Source organism: Staurois parvus, unplaced genomic scaffold, assembly GCF_062004578.1.
Source record: "Staurois parvus isolate SC_StPar_1 unplaced genomic scaffold, SC_StPar_1.0 ptg001152l, whole genome shotgun sequence".
In the NCBI taxonomy this organism is placed as follows: Eukaryota; Metazoa; Chordata; class Amphibia; order Anura; family Ranidae; genus Staurois; species Staurois parvus.
Window position 1 is genome coordinate 1,112 of NW_028318948.1, and position 19,901 is coordinate 21,012.

A 19,901-nucleotide genomic window follows, 5' to 3' on the forward strand; every position below is an offset into this window, starting at 1 on the left:
CACGCACGCTTTAAAGGTCCCTAACTCACATTCATACATACACATACTAGGGCCAAATTGAGACAGGAGCCAATTCACCTCCAGGCAGGGGCGGACTGACCATTTGGAAACTCAGGCACTGCCCAAGGGCCCGGGGTCAGTAAGGGACCCCATGAGATGCCCCTGGTACCTTTTTCATAGGCTTTTGAGTTTGGGCAAGGACACAGGGGCCCTATGATCCTCTATTGCCCATGGGCCCCATGAGTTGTCAGTCCGCCACTGCCTCCCAGCATGTCTTTTGGATGGTGGGAAGAAATCGGAGTACCCAGAGGAAACTCACACAGGCACAGGGAGAACATGCAAACTCCAGGCAGATCTATCTATCTATCTATCTATCTATCTATATATATTCCCCACCTCCTGTGCATACACAGATGTGCCACAAGGCTTCAGGTCCTGAGTGAGCCCTGTTGCACACCTTCTAACATGCAGTTTTCATCGGCCATCTGCGCGCGCGTACACACACACACACACACACACACACACGTGACTTCCTGCACATGTGCAAAGATGGCTTAAGGAAGTCACAAAACTTAGCTGTCTTTGCGCATGTGTGCAGAGAGGTGTGCTTAGCCTTAACCTAGGTTCACACTACAGCGGTGCAGTAAATCACATGTGATTGCACAGGAACCACATTGCATTCCTGTGCAAATCACATGCGATTTGTATGCGGTGCGATTAGAGCCATACATTTTGTATGGCTCTATTCGCACCACACCCGCACCAAAAACGTGCAGGACCCTTTTTGATCCGCATTGGAATCGGATCGCATAGGTATTCACACCTATCCAATTCTGCACATCGCACCACGTTTTGCGGACCGATGTCGGGGTGTTGTTAACATACACACCCGCATTGGTTCATATGAACGGGGTGCGATTGTGATGCTGTGCAGAATTCGCACTGAAAACGCTGCAAATTTTGCATCGGATCAGTCTGCCCACACGTTATAATGGCGGCGTGGGAAGCGAGGGGGCGGAGCTGGTACAGAGCAGCATGAAGGTCTTCTTTAACAGTTCACCTTTTGAAAAAAAAAAAAAAAAAATAATAAATGTACATCTTTTTGCAGGTTATTTTTTTCCCCAAGGAGCTTGGATCACAAGTGCAATGCAAGGCCCTACTTGTAGTCTTAATTCACAGCAAACTGAATGAACGATGCGGCCATGCAGACAGAGTGATCCTTTTAAAAAGTGACAGCGGGTGTGGGGAGAAGATCCCCCGCCTACTGTCACACAGAGAGGGCAAATACTGGCGGAACATGTAACATGTTCTATAGAGGTGAAATTTAACGTTTGGTACAGATGTGCTACTTCAATGGAATTCCAGACGTATTACATTACAATGTGTATGATTTTTCCCCACACAAAAATATACCCTTTTAATTTGTTTGTTCATGAAATAATCTTCATTCTGCTCCTTTGAATTTTCTCATCACTATGGTTGAAACTGATCATTGATTTGACCCCGTAAATCAGTAAAACAATTTAAAAAACACTCAGAAAATGAAAATACAACTTCCCTCCTCTCCACCCTTCCACTCAACAGGTATCTTGCAATTTTTGGGGGTTTTTTTTTTAGTAAAAAAAGCCCAGCCCCACCTCCCCATGCCCGTCATTTGAATGATGTGCACACTGCCCGCTGTGCCTCCTGGGATAAGCACGTGACATATCCCAGGACGCATAGCCTTCCATAGAGGAAAGAATGAGGCAACTAGCCTATTGGTGCATCATCAGAAGGCCCGGCCGCTGGACCAGGAAAAGCCGGCAGGCCTCTTGATGATGTAAGGAAGAACATGGTGCCGCGGAACAGAGCTGTGGCTGGGCGTGAGAGGATCTCAGTGGAACATCATGTGGATGGGCGAGTATCTGATATCACCTTAAGGTGAGCGGGGCTGAAAGAAAGAAAAGTGTGGGGGAGTATCGGGTGCAGATCCACTTTAACAGAAGAGCTACAATTGGATAGTTAGTTCATCTTTTGTGACTCACAGTGTTGCTGCATCTGGGTGAAGGTTCATCTGTATCCAGGTAACCAAGGAAGGTTCTTGGTGGATAGTGTGAACCAAGCAGATGAGCAGTATGACTATGGATGCAGCTTCAGCCAATTACAGCGAGTGGTGACCCTAAGCATGCTGGGTGTCGGTATTTATATTCAGTGAGCACATGGGATCTGGGTTCTTTTTCCTCTTCCCCTGAGAAGGGAGTTCCAGGGATGTCGGGACTTATGTTCTTCAACCTCCTTGGGACCTACATAGTCAGCTGCTGGGTGTAGCTAGACGGGACACCGGCTGGTGTCCACAAGAGTAACTGTCCACCAAGTTCTACAGAATGACTTTGCTCCATTCTTTATACAGTCTGCTACACAGATCTACTAAAAAAACCCCACAGATTCACTTAGAGAAAGCGGTCGTCAAGTGTGAGAAGTTCAGTATTCCATATCCCTTCCCTGTCCCAGTTCTAAAACAAAATAAACAAAAACTACAACCCCTAGACTGGTCATTGAAGTAACGAGTGGAAGTTGTGTGCACCTGCCTATAGAAAATATTGTGTGCTTGGCTGAGGGTGAAGATTTAGGGGAAAGCCTGGGCAAAATATCAGTGGCTCTTAGGGGGGTAGTGCTACATCTAAAACATACATGTGTATATGTGCAAAGGCCAAAAGAATTTATTGCAGCTCCTTACTAAAGTCCAACCATAAATGAAAAGTCCATAGAAAATGGAAAGAGTGTTTGTATTCAGAAACATCACTTGTTAATATTTCATCACATGTACTTATAAAACACTCCGGACTCACAAGATTGCAATGACCCCCTTGTTTTAGAAGCTAAAGATTAATATTCCCTCCTATAATACAATTCTAGGACTTTCCACACTCACCTCTGCGCCTGGTGGATTCTCTGCATTGTATTTAAGCAGTTTAAGTCCATTCGGATGAGCTCCTGTCCAAATATCACCAGTGACTGGGTCCACCGACAGATTATCCACCAATGCTTCCAGCTGGAGCACCTGACATGCAAGTCAAACAAAAAACACAGAACATGTATACTGTATATGAGAAATGAAAGATTCAGTATCAGACAGATTGGCAGGACTCATGTGGTGGTCGTTCAGGATTAAAGAAAAAAAAAAAAAAAAAAAATATTTTGCCGACAATGTTCTGTTCTTTTGTCCACAGATATCTATGAGGGTGTAGCCAAGGAAATAAAAATCTATTCTATATAGTAGAGAATGTTATGTTACAGTTATAGAGATCATTAATGTAGAAGATCAAAGGGATACTAAAGGCTTAATTGTATTTCTTAATGAAAATAAACATCCCCCGTGATAGCCGTGATAAATACTCCATTACTCCACACTCCGACCTCTACTCCCATCTCATCACTCATCTGAGAGCGAAATATCACCTTGCTCCTTAGTCCTCGACTGACAGCACTCCTAAATTGTAGCTTACGGGATACCAAAAAAAAAAAAAAAAAATGCAAACTTGCAGTCTGTGAAACCTGCCAAGAACCCCGATTTAAAACATATGCATCGTGCCCACCTCCCTTTTTGTATCAAATAAGGCAGAACCATCACATTGATGCTCATGGTGTGCTATCCCTCGACCCACTCTGTTCCATGGTCTTTGGGATAATGGGAATACCCGCAGATCTCGGGATTCTGGGACAAAGTCTTAGCATATATAGCTAAAGTCCAAGCGGTGAAAGTCCCCAAGGGCCCTATGCTTTGTATCTTCGGATCGGAAAACTCAGCGACTTTGGCACACCCCTTTATGAATCACCATCTCCGTCACCGGGCTCACATTTGTCTCTTGGTGGCCAGCATGACTATCCTCCAAGCATGGATCCAGCCCTCACCACCACTTATATCAACGGTCAAACAGGCCTTAATACTTTTGTTGGCTATATAGAAATTGGACACGATTGTCCAAAACTTCAAATCCACTCGACTTTTCATTGCCAGATGGAGACAATTCATGCAATACTATTCCTCCCGAACAGAACTGTCCTCTCACATGCAACCTTTCCGCTACACCGAATGATACCTAAAAGCTGAGCTTACCAACTCCCTGGGTAAACTCCAGGTACATTTGGAGTCACAGTAATTTGCTCCTTCCTCCAATACCCAGGTTCTTGTAGCCTTCCCAATCCATAGATCTTTAGTAGCCCATGGTCTAGCCGTGTCAATTAGTTTCTTATGGATATACTTACTCCTTTCACTATGATTTACTTTATATTGCTTAGCTTCCACTCCTAAGGGTCAATCAGTGGAGCAATGTTTTGTTGCAACTACTGTTGTTTATTGGCATATACAGTATCACACTCTCCGACTTGACTTTTACTACAGATTGTAGTAACAGTGAAGTGGCGAGCGGGCGACCAGATAGGATTATTGCACCACATCCCTTAAAGTTGCAAATATTCAGTAGAGAAGATGGGACTTTCATGAATACAAAACATAATAAAAAGTTAAATAATTTTTATTTTGTATTTTTTTAAAAGACACAAAATAAAAAAATACAGAAACATAAAAAAAAAAAATTCAGTACTAAGAGTAAAACTGAGATTCAAACTTGGTTATGTAATTGTAGTTACTCCCTACATGTTTCACCCTCACGGGCTTCTTCAGGGGAGATTTTTTTGAAGAAAATTCTACCGCCGAGGCAGTCTAGAGATATATCAAAGAAAAATTTTTCTTTGATATATCTCTAGACTGCCTTGGTGGTCCCAAGTTTGAATCTAAGTTTTACTCTTAGTACTGAAATTGTTTTTTATGTTTCTGTATTTATTTCCTTTTGTGTTTTTTACAAAAATACGAAATAAAAATTATATAACTTTTTAATATGTTTTGTATTCATGTTCACGCACCCTGAAAGTCCCATCTTCTCTATTTAATTTTTGCTACAGATTGTTTACTCTGCTTTTGTATACTATGAAGGTGGTTATGCTATTCCTCCGATGCCTTGGCACAATTTTTGTATTTACCTTTCTATAAAAATTAATAAAAAAAAAAAAAATGTTATACTTACCTGCAACCCCCATCCTCCTTTTATCAGGTCCCCCACTGGTGCTCTGGGCTCCTCTCCCCTGCCGATTGCCCCCATAGCAAGTGGCTTGTTATGGGGGCATTCATGCATGCTCACTCCCAAGCCCCACTCTGTGTCTATAAGACAAGGGGTACATAACATGTGGACAAGGTGCTTTGTCAGGGGGCTCCCACTGGCAAGGCCCCCCCCCACGTTGAGGGCATGTGGCCTGACATGGTTCAGTGAGGGAGGTTGCATGCTTGCCTCCCCCCTTTCTACTCACTCAAGCTGCAACCTCAGATAAGGGTCTGGAATGGATTCTGGGGGACCTCACTTTCTCTGTGAGGATTCCCCTAAAAATGTATACCAGACTCCATGGGCCTAGAATGGCATTTCAGGGGGACCCTGTGCCTTTTTTTTTTCTTTTTGTGGAGTTCCCCTTTATTTCATTCAGGTGCCAGGAGGGAATGAGTCATTGTTTGTTAGGAAGCTGGCAGGCGACTGCTACCAAACAACGTTTAGGAAGCGGTCACAGTTAGCAGTGGTAATAATATTGATGCTCTATGTTTTGCTTCACTCTGCAGCTGAAGGTTCATTTGGCGGAACATCCATTCAGTCGGGCATTCTCCATAGATTGTACACAATGCAGAAGCCTGCCTCATAGTGGTTTTCCTGCTGGTCGAATGTCCCTATTACTCTTGGTTGAATGTTCCTAAGCGTTTTTCTTGCGCAAATGTTGAGACATTCAGAAAGCAAATTTTTTTTATTTTTTTATAAATTTGCCCCTATGTATTGCCTTTGACAAAACCTATTATCAATCAGTCTGTACTCTACATTATGTAGAGAGCATTATTGACAACATGGGCTTAGAGCCACATTCATGAATATGGAACTTGGCTATGTGGTGCGACGTTCACATATGATATTTGTATTTCAGCTGTTTGCCCAGAGTTCAGTAAAAACTAGAATACAAAAAACAAAACAAAAAAAAAACCCCAGTATTAATATTTTATACCTTTACTGATGACAGAGTCCAGTTTGCGTGTTTCTCTAACACGTTAATTGTTTTGTCAGAGAGATCAGCAACATATATGAACCTGCAAAGACAGAACAAGTACAGGATAATGATGATGAAGGTTTCAGTTGGAAAGATTTATTTAAACATGGTGTAGTGCCAACTCCCAAAGAAGCTGCAGGTTTATGATGGGCTCTCCTGACATTTCCCATCGGTGACCCGCTCTGTCACTGGACCCAACAATCGCTCTGCACGGCTATGGCTACAATTGTGTTAAGAATGGGATGCCTGGCAGGTAACAAGGGCTCACCTGAGGCATGTAGTCTGAAGGCTGCATCATGCCATGCCCACACAGGACCATGCTGTGCGTTCCTGTGCGATTCAGACCGCATGCAAAATGCACTCCATTTGTGAGCTGTAGTGGGTGTCAATACAAAGTTAAAACGGAACTACAAACGCAGGCTGCAAACGCTGACCGTATCACATTGTATTTTTGTACCATGCAATCCGGCTGCAGTCGCTTTAGCCGCTTGCCCTCCAACCCAGTGTCAGAATGCCCACCGCTGTCCCACTATTGCCATCATTACTAGTAAAAAAAAAAAAAAAATTCCAGTATATACATCGCCATGTGTAGACGCTATAAAACTTTCACGTAAACCAATTAATTTACATGTATTGGGATTTTTTTTTTTTTTAGCAAAGACATGTAGCAGAATACATTTTGGCCTAAATTGATGAAGAAATTAGATTTTTTTTTACATTTTTATTGGATAGGTTTTATAGCAGAGTCAAAAATATATATATTTTTTTTCAAAACTGTCTTTTGTTTATACTGCAAAAATTAAATGCAGAGGTGATCAAATACAATGGAAAGAAAGCTCTATTTATGGGAAAAAAAGGACATAAATTTAATTTATGTACAGCATTGCATGACCGCGCAATTGTCAGTTAAAGTAATGCATTGCCATATCAAAAAAAATGGTCTGGTCAGGAAGGGGGGGGGGGGTTAATCCTCTGCAGGACAAGTGGTTAAAAAGTAGTGCATGCACTACTTTTGGTGCTGTGCGATTTTAGCCCATTTCAGAATTAATGGGTTGAAATTGCGCCACACAGAACCGCATGTGAATCACACGGGAACGCATAGTGCGTTCCTGTGCAGGCTTGGGGTGAACTGGTTCTAAGTGACAACATAGTCTTCACTAGAGCACTCTACAAGTAGTGATAGGCTGGGGATCTTGGTGGCCCCTGGACTGCTCTGCTGCTGTCACCAAGTTGTAGCCCCCAGAACAGCCCCACCGAGGGGGTCACAGGAGCAGGGTGGTTACAATGTGGAGACAAGGTGTGAAATAGCTGAAGGTCACAGTATGACCTTATGTAGGGGCAGGATAGAGAATAGTCGGGTCCAGGCAGGAGGTCAAAGCAGGCAGCAGACAAGAAAGTGGTCCATATCCAGGCTGAGGTCAGAGCATGAGGCAGGCAAGAGAATATCAGGAATATGCAGAGTCAACAATGGGTGCAGAAGATATGAGCAAGGGCAGGCAATCTGGGTCAGACAAACCAGGAACAGCAGCAAACTAGCAAGTAAGGTAGCTAGCACAGCACAGCACAGACCACCACAAGAGAAGGAGCTAAGGTACCCCCTAAGCCACTGAGCACACCTAGAGTCAAGGATGCACATGAATGTGCACACATGAGCAGGGGCGGACTGACAACTCATGGGGCCCCCGGGCAATAGGGGATCATGGGGTCCCTGTGTCCTTGCCCAAACTCAAAAAAGCCTATGAAAAAGATACCAGGGGCATCTCATCTGGCCTTCTACTGACCCCGGGCCCTCGGGCAGTGCCCGAGTTTCCAAATGGTCATTCCGCCCCTGCACATGGTTAGTTTGCATCATCACTCCACGAGCTGGTGTGCGTGTAGGTTGCTAGTTGACAGGAAGGGCCTTTTTTCAACTTTTTTTTAATCACAAAGGAAGTCTTGCAATCATTTTTACATCTCAGGGAATCCTTGTTAAAATTGGTCCGTTTGTGGTCATTGGGAAAATGCCCTTTACATTGGTGGTGGTCAGTAGGAATGACCAGTGGTGGTCATAATGCTGCCCTTAAAGTAATGCCGTTGGCTCTGCCAATTGGTCTTTGACTTAGAACTATGCAGGCACCATCACATGGGAGGCCAATAGGCCACAGTTCAAGAAACCCCTAGCCGCCTCTGGAAGAACCCTAGTTGACTAGGTGGGTAAAAAGCTTTCAATGGGGTTTCCTGTTCTGATGATAACTGTCCAGGGGAGAAATTTACATCCAGTGATAGATCTTTATAGCCCAAATCCACCCTATTGATTTAATGCTGACCCAACATAGCCATGCACAGGATATTACATACCTTCTATTATTCGACATTGCAATCCCATTGGCATAATGAAACCCTGTTGCCACTTCTCTGACATCACTAGGGCTGTAATACACGACATTCGTCCATCTTAACCCGAGGAGCATTTCCACAAATCTCAAGGTGAAATCCGTAAAGTAATGATCATTAGTGGCATAAAAGCTTTCGGGTCCAACAGCGACAATGTCATTCACACTGCAACATGATTACATCAATGTTAAAGAAATAAAAAGACAAAAAATACATATACAGTACGGTGTAAACGTCTTAGGCAGGTGTGACAAAATGCTGAAAACGTGTTAGTTTTTATCTGTTAATAAAATTGAAAGTAAATTAACAGAAGTGAACTCCAAAAGAATCAGAGCACCTGCTGCCATTTTCTGCACCCCAGTTCCTATGCTTTGTGCATACTAGGACAAGTGACTCAACTATGCAGGAAAAACATAAGAACTGGGGTGCTGAAAATGGCAGCAGGTGCTCTGGACTGATTAGTAAAAATTTTAATTGTTTTGCTGTAGCAGAAAGGCAGTGTGTTCGGGGGAAGGGCTGGAGAGCGGTACAACTGTGAAGCATGGTGGAGGCTCCTTGCAAGTCTGGATGCATTTCTGCAAATTAATTTCGGGATTTGGTCAGGATCAATATGCAGTGCGCACGCACACACCTGAGTAAATAAAAACAGATGTATTCATTTATTTGTATATCAGGCTGTACATGGTCCCTGAGGCTCCCCAGGAGTTAGAAAACACCCATCATTTTATGCTGTGCACATTTTCACTCTTTCACCGTCCCGTGTGCATGAGGCCTTAGGCCTCATTCACATGGGGAGATTAAATCTGTGCCCCATGCAGGGCCAGGTTTACTGTGCGGTCAGTCCCATAATTATCAATTGAGAAGCTGCATGAACACATTGACATCCATACACGTCCCTGAACATTCCTTGGACAGCAACGGAACTGTGGACAATATCTGTGGATCCCCATGCCAGTAAAACATGGCCCTGCATGGGGCACGGATGTACGGTTTCTCTCATTGCGCCATTGCCAGCGCAGCCCTCTTCTTCCAGCAGGGGCGGACTGACAACTCATGGGGCCCCCGGGCAATAGGGGATCATGGGGCCCCTGTGTCCTTGCCCAAACTCAAAAAAAGCCTATGAAAAAAAAAAAAAAAAAAAAAAAAAAAAAAAAAAGGTACCAGGGGCATCTCATGGGGCCCCCTACTGATCCTGGGCCCTCGGGCACTGCCCGAGTTTCCAAATGGTCAGTCCGCCCCTGTCTTCCAGTCTTCTTCTGGGTCTTCTTGGTTGCCCAGCCCTGGATGATATAACTGCCATGCATGCACATGGAGTTACTTTGTCCCGGCGTTCATGGAGTGCCAAGATTGTGAATTAAGCTGCGCATACACGGCTCAGTGTAAAAGAAAATGGCTGGCAGGCAGTAAACGAGCTTTTATTGTTGAAGAAACAGGTGCAGAGTATCTTCTGCAATAAAGACATTTAAAGGATATCTAAACCTAGTCACAAAAATGTAATATTCATACCTCCCAACTATTTGATATGGAAGGAGGGACACCTATTAGCACACATAGGCATAGGGCACACCCCCCGTCACACCCCCTTAAAAGGAGAATTATACAAAAAAGAAGATTAGTTAAAGCCACAAGTGCTTTTTCTTTTGCCACCACTATTTGTTTATATTGACTTTTGAAAATTTACAAATGCAACGTTTTAGAAATTGAATGAAAGGTTTAGCACTGGGAAACACTTTTTGAAAGATAAATAGTGAATTTTATATACAACTATACTGATCAGACCAAAATGAGGGACAAATGAGGACGACTGAGGGACTTCGTTCCATTCAGGGACAAATCAGTAGCTATGCATATTGCAGCTTACCAGCACTTAGATACGGCGTGTGCATTAGTTTTCTTTTCAGGCAAGTACAAAAACGTTCCTGTTAATTGTACTACAAAATGCAATGTTTTTGTAATAAGCGTGACAGGGCGCTGCGCTACTCAAAGAATAATAAGTGATAAAAATGAATAGCATAGACTACACATAAATGTGCCAGGGGCGGACTGACCATTTGGGGACTCGGGCACTGCCCGAGGGCCCGGGGTCAGTAGGGGGCCCCATGGGATGCCCCTGGTACCGATGCCCCTGGTACCTTAGGCTTTTTTGGGTGTAGTTTGAGTGTGGGCAAGGACACAGGGGCCCCATGATCCTCTATTGCCCGGGGGCCCCATGAGTTGTCAGTCCGCCCCTGTGCGTCCCTCATGCAAATCTGCACATACCATAGAAATTCGACCCACAAGGAATCACAAAGCATAAAAAGCCTCAAATGATACTTTTCAGGGAATCGATCCTCAGTACAATCACAAGTTCTCTTCAATGGCACCGACAAACACTCACAAGCATGCTACAGCAATGGCCACAGACCTCTGTCATCCCCATGTCTCACATGGCTCCTAAGCCATCTTCTGCAAACTACTAATACCCACTGCCCCTCCCCCACATGTAATGGGGATGAGGAGAGGCAGTCCATATCAGGAGAGTAACCCAGCGTGACAACTCTGCTCCTCCTTAGATACAGTGCAGGGAGTGTTGCCACTTCAGGACAGGAAGTGTGTTACTGGCAGAATCACCAAGTGAAAAAAAAGGACAAAAAAACCTACAAAAAGAAAAAACTGATGCAGCCACCACATCTAAGGACTGGCAAGCTGTAATGTTTTTATTGCTGGTGTTAGAGAGGCTTTAACAAGTAACCACTTTTGATAAGTTATAGATTTTACAATAAAACACGTTATAAATATTCAGAATTGGGAGTCATTCTGCTTACTTGTATAGGGAAGCGTGCTTAATTGTCTTCAGGTGCACCAGAACATTTTCATCTTCAGAAAATTTAAATATCTCCACCGTGGACTTAGAGATGTGAGGATGATTCACCACGAACAGGTACACCGTGTCATCTGAAAGGAGGAAAGGAGACAACTAGGGTATGAGTTGGTGTCATACATCTAGAGAAGATTACTAGGACTGTAAAAGGTACATTAAACTTCCCTTGCAGGGATGAGATGTATAGAGGGAACAAGCAGATCAAATTCCTTATTTTTAGAAGCTTTTATTGAATGGAAAATGCAGCTTTTTCAGTAAAAAAGGAAACAGTGAAGTCTGAAGACTCTCTTCTGATCTTACTCTCACCTTTGTCCGCTTTGGACTATTTTTTTTAATGCATTTTTAATGTCAGTGTAGTGTGTTGACGCAGACACTGAGTTGTAATGAGATGCATTTTTGGCTTGAGGACTGCTTTCCTGCAGTGGCACATTGGACAAATTTACTTCCAGGGACTGGCAATACATTAAAGTTAGCTAATACATGCATTTTTATGAAGTGCCATAGACCTCTATGGGCCTCACAGTGCATGAAAATGGCTAAATGGTTAGCTCTTCCATCTGGCAGTACTAGGGTCGTTGATTCAAATCCCAACCATGGCACCACCTGCCTGGAGTTTGCATGTTCTCCCTGTGCCTGTGTGGATTCCCTCCGGGAACTCCGGTTTCCTCCCACACTCCAAAAGACATGCTGGTAGGTTAATTGGCTTCTGTTTAAATTGGCCCTAATATGTGTATGTATGAATGTGAGTTAGGGACCATAGATTGTACACCCCTTGAGGGTTAGGGACTGATGTGAATATACAATATATATATATGTAAAGTGACAGGGCTATATAACTACCTGTAATTAAAAAATAAAGAACATGCCTCATTTTTCAAAATGCCTGTGGAGAGGTATAAATAGGACCAGACATTTGTTACCTGGACAGAAAGTGAAGGGATGTCTCCTTCTTGGGAACACAGCGTATAAGTCCTTCCAGAGCCTCTAAACCACATGTGTTGAACAAAAGGCCCACAGGCCAAATCTGGCCCACCAGGCCATTTCATGTGGCCCTCACAGCTCTCTTGCAGCTGCAGCGCCCCCCTCGTCCCCACCCCCACCTTGTGTCAGCAGTCGGCAGCAGAGGGGAGGACAGAACTCCAACAGATCATACACCTCTCTGTACATCCGCAGCACCTTCCCTGTCTCCACCTCCCCTGGTCTCAGCATTCAGCAGACTGTGGCAGCTGACTCCAGCCCTCCTCTGGTCCTCCTCCTGACCCTGCACTTCCTGCTTCCCAGCTCCACCCCCAGCTTCTTCCTGGCAGCAGTAAAGATAAGAGGGGTGCACCGTGATGCAAGGAGGGTGGGGTGCTCTGGACATTTATTTTTTATTTTAGGTACTTATATAGCGCCGTAAATTTACGCAGCGCTTTACATATATATTGTACATTCAAATCAGTCCCTAACCCTCAAGGGGTGTACAATCTAAGGCCCCTAACTCATATTCATACATACTAGGGACAATTTAGACAGGAGCCAATTAAATTACCTGCATGTCTTTGGAGTGTAGGAGGAAACTGGAGCACCCGGAGGAAACCCACACAGGGACAGGGAGAACATGCAAACTCCAGGCAGGTGGTGCCTTGGTTGGGATTCAAACCAACAACCCTAGTACTGCCAGGCAGAGGTGCTAACCACTAAGCCACTGTGCCGCCATCTAGTATTACAGATTCAACTGGCACTTTAAGGGCAACCATAATGCTGATGCAGACCATGATGAAATTGAGTTTGACACCTGCTCTAAGCCTACCATGCTGTACTAGAAAATGTTTTATTACTACCTGTATGCCCACTGTGGAAGGGGAAGGGGGGGGGGGGAGAATTTACTTTCACTTCCTGTTTTGTCTGACACCCACCAAAAAGACAGGAAGTGGGGAGATTTTCACTAATTTTTCTGTTTTATTTTGTACAGAAGTAATACCTCCCCATTAGGGCCACAGGCAGCAATAAAAACTTGCCCAGAGACTCCGGATAATCAGTTTGCTTACCAGGTCTCCAGGTTGCTGATGTTACCTCTAGTTCTCCCACTATAGGCTGACAATAGTAGGAACAGAAGCATCACTAGTAATGTCAGCTAGAAGCCTAGAGCAGCAAGCCGGAGCAAAGGAGGAGAAGAGAGTCCAGAGGAGGTGCATACTATGCCCTCTCCTTCAGGTTCTTACTCTTGCCAAATGCATCCTGTGAGTGACCAAAAATTCAGTGTGCTGGTAACACTTAATTAAATCTTAGACATTTATGTAAACTACAAGACACCTCCTTCCTATGTTGGGGGGAGGGGGGTGTTCTGTATTCAAAATAAGAAATAAGCAGTCTAGGGTGTCTTTGCTTCCAACATAGATACAGTACAATGACCGAGCCTTGACACCCTGGGACAGAAGTCCACCCAGGGGCGGACTGACAACTCATGGGGCCCCTGGGCAAAAGGGGATCATGGGGCCCGTGTCTTTTCCCACACTCAAAACACACCCAAAAAAGCCTATTAAAAAAGGTACCAGGGGCATTTCATGGGGCCCCCTACTGACCCTGGGCCCTCAGGCAGCGCCTGAGTGTTTGAATGGTCAGTCCGCCCCTGGAAGCACCACATCTTATGACTGGTAAACTACATTATAAATATTTTCTGTGGTTTCTCGTTATACATGATCTGACACACGGGAGAGAGATGGGAAGTTTATTTGCACAAATTTTTTTCTGTGTTGCAAATGTAACCTCATGATCAGAACCTGCACGGATCTGACCACAGCTGTCCAGTGACACCAAGATCTTCAGCCATAGGTCATCTTGTATCCAAACAAAAACCAAACAACCAATGTAGCTGTCCATACCGTTTTCATCTATGTATATGCTAAGTCCATGAGGGCTGAAGGTAGAGATGTCAAATCCTCGGCTTATGCGCAGGGTGGACGGGCGAAGGTTTTCCTCATTCAGATCTACGAGAAAGATTTCTCCGGGTCTACTAGGTGCAAAGCTGAACATACCGGGGTACTTCAAACCCTAAAAGAAAACAAAAATTAAATAAAAGATAATTCACTATATAACAGCTTTAATCTTGGGCAGCCATACTTGCAGGCTACATTTTTGTTACCGCTTACTGTCAACCAGTACAGCACCCTAGATCAGCCTTTTTCAACCTTTCAACCCAAGAGGAACCTTTAAAAAAAAATTCCAGGCCTTCGTGAACCTCTGCTAAAATACATTCTTCAAGAATCATTGAGAAATTAGCCCATACATTGATAGTCAGAATGCCACACATACAGACAGCCAAAAGGTCACTGGTGTCATGCCGCTGCTTCTGCCAAGTATCATTGGCTCTTGAACTAAGCAAGCACCATTGGATGGGAGGTCAACCATCCACAGCTCAAGGAACCCCTTGGGTTCCATGGATCCCTGGTTGAGATTGGCTGTCCTGGAGTGTACTGTGGACTTCTATATTATTTATTTCATACTGTATAGTGCCCACAATTTATGCAGCACTTTTATATTGTACACACACATTAGTTATTGCTTTCAAGAAGCTTACAATCTAAGGCCTCAATCTCACATGTATATATAGACACAAGGGCCAATTTAGACATGAGGCAATTAATCTACTATCATATCTTTGGAGTACCCAGAAGAAGCCCAGGGAGAATGCAGCAAACTCCATGCAGAAAGTCTCATGACCAGGATTCAAACCGAGGACACAGTGCTGCAAAGCAGAAGTGCTAACCACAAAGTCACTGTGCTGCCCACGGCCCTTTATATTGTCTTTAAATAAGACACGTATGCTTTAGTTCATGAAAATGCATTTAAAGTATGAGGGGTCTTCAAAAGAATTTCCACACTTTTTCTTAGTAAATAGAGTTAAAAAAAAAAAAAAAAAAAAAAAAAGTGTGGAAGCCTTTTGGAGAACCCTTGTAAAAATCCCATTCATTCATTTGTGGCTATGCACACCTCTATGCTGCACACATTAAAAAAACAAACAAACCAGCATGTCGGAACAAAAAGGGTCAAATTGTATTACCAGTAACTTTCAATGGAAACACCTGAACTCAATAATTTGGAGAGGTGTCCACAGTTTTTGGCCATATATATAGGTTGGAAGGTTTGATGGTCAGGTGTCCCCAAACAGTTCTGGAATTTTCAAGTTTCTTTTCTCTACAGGCCAAGAGAGAGAAGGAAGAGGAGTATATGTAGTGGTAAGTGGTGTGCAATTAATGAACCTGTTTTGCCCTACACGGCCCTTCAGATCATTTAAAGCCTGAGTATTTTTGTTTACCAATGCGGCCATTGTAGGTCACTGTATGTGGATGGCAGTTTTTGTTATATGATTTTGTGAAGGTCCATCAGTTTTAAGGTCTAAAAAAAAAAAATGGTACCACTAGCACTAGCTTTCCTATGTCAGGAGCTGGTAGAATTCATGTTCCAATTGCTGGAGAAGTGAGAAACACATTGAGACAACAACGCTCAGATGATCAAGGTATGTTAAATACTTACAGAACTGATAAATGCCAGCCCATTGGGAAGAATTTCAATGTCTTCAGATCCATACTCTGGAAAACATATACATTACATAGTAATCAGAAACCCAGATGGAGTGGAGACCTACAGCGAGTTCACCACCTCCCTCATCTGGACTATCCTGCTCCTAGGAATCCAGAAATGATACAAGAGGTGCTGGTGAATTTTGCATAATTTGCACTTGTGGCTTCATCCAGTCACATGATGAAATGTGGTCAGACAAGTCATGTGATCTGTGCGGAAGAGGAGGATAAGAGTTTGGATGGCTCTTCCTGAATATCATCCCCTAATCTACTTCAGCATGAAACCAAATTCACTGAGTAAATGCACCGGGAGCTGTAATCAAACACGGATATAATTACAGCCATAGCTGGCCATGAGACTGCTATGGATTCCTTAAGGATGAGGGAACTGGGCCAACTACTGCTGACCAAAAATTACCACAAGAGTGCTACCAAGCCAGTAATGACCACATTGGAGCTACCGGCCCATTACCAACCGCAAGAGTGACCAAAAGAGGACCACACACCATTGAACTGTAAAGCTAAGTTTAGACGTGCAGTTAAATTGCCTGACCTCTGAAAAGAAACCTGTGGTCAGATTTTTAGAGGGAGGGAGGGAGTCTATTCCACATTTTGACAGCTCGCACTGTGAAGAAACCTTTCCATGTTTGGAGGTTAAATTTCTTTTCCTCCAGATGTAAAGAGCGCCCCCTTGTCCTCTGTGATGGCCTCAGGGTGAATAGCTCTACACTGAGTTCACTATATGAACCACTGATGTATTATACATGGCGACCATATCCCCCCCTTATGTATTATACATGGCGACCATATCCCCCCCCTTATGTATTATACATGGAGACCATATCCCCCCCTTATGTATTATACATGGAGACCATATCCCCCCCTTATGTATTATACATGGAGACCATATCCCCCCCTTATGTATTATACATGGAGACCATATCCCCCCCTTATGTATTATACATGGAGACCATATCCCCCCCTTATGTATTATACATGGAGACCATATCCCTCTTATGTATTATACATGGAGATCATATCCCTCCTTATGTATTATACATGGAGATCATATCCCCCCTTATGTATTATACATGGTGATCATATCCCCCCTTATGTATTATACATGGAGATCATATCCCCCCTTATGTATTATACATGGAGATCATATCCCCCCTTATGTATTATACATGGAGATCATATCCCCCCTTATGTATTATACATGGAGATCATATCCCCCCTTATGTATTATACATGGAGATCATATCCCCCCTTATGTATTATACATGGCGACCATATCCCCCCCTTATGTATTATACATGGAGATCATATCCCCCCTTATGTATTATACATGGCGACCATATCCCCCCCCCCTTATGTATTATACATGGAGATCATATCCCCCCTTATGTATTATACATGGCGACCATATCCCCCCCCTTATGTATTATACATGGAGATCATATCCCCCCTTATGTATTATACATGGAGATCATATCCCCCCTTATGTATTATACATGGAGATCATATCCCCCCTTATGTATTATACATGGCGACCATATCCCCCCCCTTATGTATTATACATGGAGATCATATCCCCCCCCTTATGTATTATACATGGAGATCATATCCCCCCTTATGTATTATACATGGAGATCATATCCCCCCCTTATGTATTATACATGGCGACCATATCCCCCCCTTATGTATTATACATGGAGATCATATCCCCCCTTATGTATTATACATGGAGATCATATCCCCCCCTTATGTATTATACATGGAGATCATATCCCCCCTTATGTATTATACATGGAGATCATATCCCCCCCCCTTATGTATTATACATGGAGATCATATCCCCCCCCCTTATGTATTATACATGGAGATCATATCCCCCCCCCTTATGTATTATACATGGAGATCATATCCCCCCCTTATGTATTATACATGGAGATCATATCCCCCCTTATGTATTATACATGGAGATCATATCCCCCCTTATGTATTATACATGCAGATGATATCCCCCTTATGTATTATACATGCAGATGATATCCCCCTTAATCTCCTCTTCTCAAGGGAGAATAAATTCAGTAATTTATGAACAGTTTACATATTTTTTTTATATTTTTGTAATGTAGATAGAAGCCCAATCATGAAAATATCTTTTAGTCTTTAACATGCTCATGTAATTTCAAAAAGTAATTTTCAATATTTTTAAGACTGTAATTTTCATTAAAATAGTACCAGTCGACCCTACTATCAAGATTTTTTGTTCAGGCACTTCTCATTACGGGGTGACAACACCAAAAGGCTTTAACTGGATACTATAAGACGCTGTGCTGATGTTCATTGTGCAGGCATGATACTCTGTTGTCACCTATAGGAAGTCAGTGCTGAGCAATGCCACGCAGCCATACTTTGTTGCGCCTGTGCAAATGATTGATACATAGACCCCTAAATATTTATTTCAAGCTGAAAAGAATCCCACAATCCATGCAATATAGCTGGGAACTGAACATTGTGATGTGAACATGAGAATGAGGTAAAACAACCGATGTATGTAAGATAACTCCTCGAGTTTCTTGAATTTACAATGTAGGTGACCATCATGAAAAGTCAGGTACATACCAATGCCATCCAAAAGGTGACAGTTTGGAAGCTCAACAGGTTCTATCTCTCTGAACAGGTTGGCACGATGGCTGGAAAGACAAAAAAAACAAAACAAACATGTGACAAATTTATTCCAGCAATGGCACAAATCAGCTGATCCCTCACTGATTTTTGCACCAATTTTTGTAAATATCAACAGACTTAACCACTTTATGGACTAGGCAAATTCTAAAATTACTTAGAACCCTAAATATATTTTTTAGCAGAGGCCCCAGAGAATAAAATGGTGGGTGTTGCAAGTTTTTATGGCACACTGTATTTGTGCAGTAGTTTTTCAAAACACAATTCTTTTGGAAAAAATATACTTTAATGAATATTAATGCACAAAAACCATATAAAACCCAATTGTTTGGTAGAAAATGAAAGATAATATGATGCCAAGAGATGCCTAACATGTCACGCTTTAAAATTGTGCACGCTTGTGGAATGGCAACAAACTATGGTCCCTAAAACTCCCCATGGGCTTTAAAAGCCTTTACAGGTGACCGGTTTATAGCTACCCATGAGGTCTAGTGCTAGAATTATGGCTCTTGCTAGAACATTCCTGGCAATGCCTCACATGTGGGTGTGAACACTGTATACATATGTGTGCACAACCTACGTATGCGTTCGCCTTTTCGTGTAGGGACTTATCTTGAAACAAAGCCCTCCAGCAGAGTGCTGTCACGGCTCCCTTGAGCTTCCATCTAAACCCAGTCTTCCTTCCAGGTTCACGAGCTCTGGCCGGCTGACTGGCCGAGCCGTGATGATGTCACTGTGTCCTTGCCCAAACTCAAAAAAGCCTATGAAAAAAAAGGTACCAGGGGCATCTCATGGGGCCCCCTACTGACCCCGGGCCCACAGGCAGTGCCCGAGTTTCCAAATTGTCAGTCCGCCCCTGCTCCCGCGCATGTGCTCCCTGGAGCTTCCATCTTCACCCGGTCTTCCTTCCGGGTTCACGAACTTTGGCCGGCTGATTGGCTGAGCCATGATGATGTCACTGCCACGCATGTGCTCCCTGGAGCTTCCATCTTCACCCAGTCTTCCTTCCAGGTTCGTGAGCTTTGGCCGGCTGACTGACCGAGCCACGCTGACGTCACTCCCTCGCATGTGCTCCCTGGAGCTTCCATCTTCGCCCGGTCTTCCTTCCAAGTTCGTAAGCTCTGGCCAGCTGACTGGCCGAGCCACGATGATGTCACTCCCGCGCATGTGCTCCCTGGAGCTTCCATCTAAACCCAGTTTTCCTTCCAGGTTCACGAGCTCTGGCCAGCTGACTGGCCGAGGCGCGATGACGTCACTCCCACGCATGTGCTCCCTGGAGATTCCATCTTCACCCA

The 19,901-nt window shown here is 43.7% G+C and overlaps 1 protein-coding gene across 1 annotated transcript in view; it reads right to left on the bottom strand.

The window, feature by feature from the left end:
* Window positions 1-2,911: 2,911 nt before the first annotated feature.
* The window catches only part of LOC149439143 (serum paraoxonase/arylesterase 2-like), a gene marked incomplete at its 3' end in the record, with an annotated part of 31,151 nt that continues 14,161 nt past the window's right edge, over window positions 2,912-19,901 (bottom strand). Inside the window, exons 2-8 of the mRNA XM_089659399.1 lie at window positions 18,544-18,614; window positions 15,866-15,921; window positions 14,215-14,383; window positions 11,295-11,424; window positions 8,455-8,655; window positions 6,076-6,157; window positions 2,912-3,040 (exon numbers count right to left, since the gene is read on the bottom strand). Of these exons, the coding sequence (XP_089515525.1) occupies window positions 2,912-3,040; window positions 6,076-6,157; window positions 8,455-8,655; window positions 11,295-11,424; window positions 14,215-14,383; window positions 15,866-15,921; window positions 18,544-18,614 (838 nt within the window). The remainder of the gene's footprint in view (window positions 3,041-6,075; window positions 6,158-8,454; window positions 8,656-11,294; window positions 11,425-14,214; window positions 14,384-15,865; window positions 15,922-18,543; window positions 18,615-19,901) is intronic.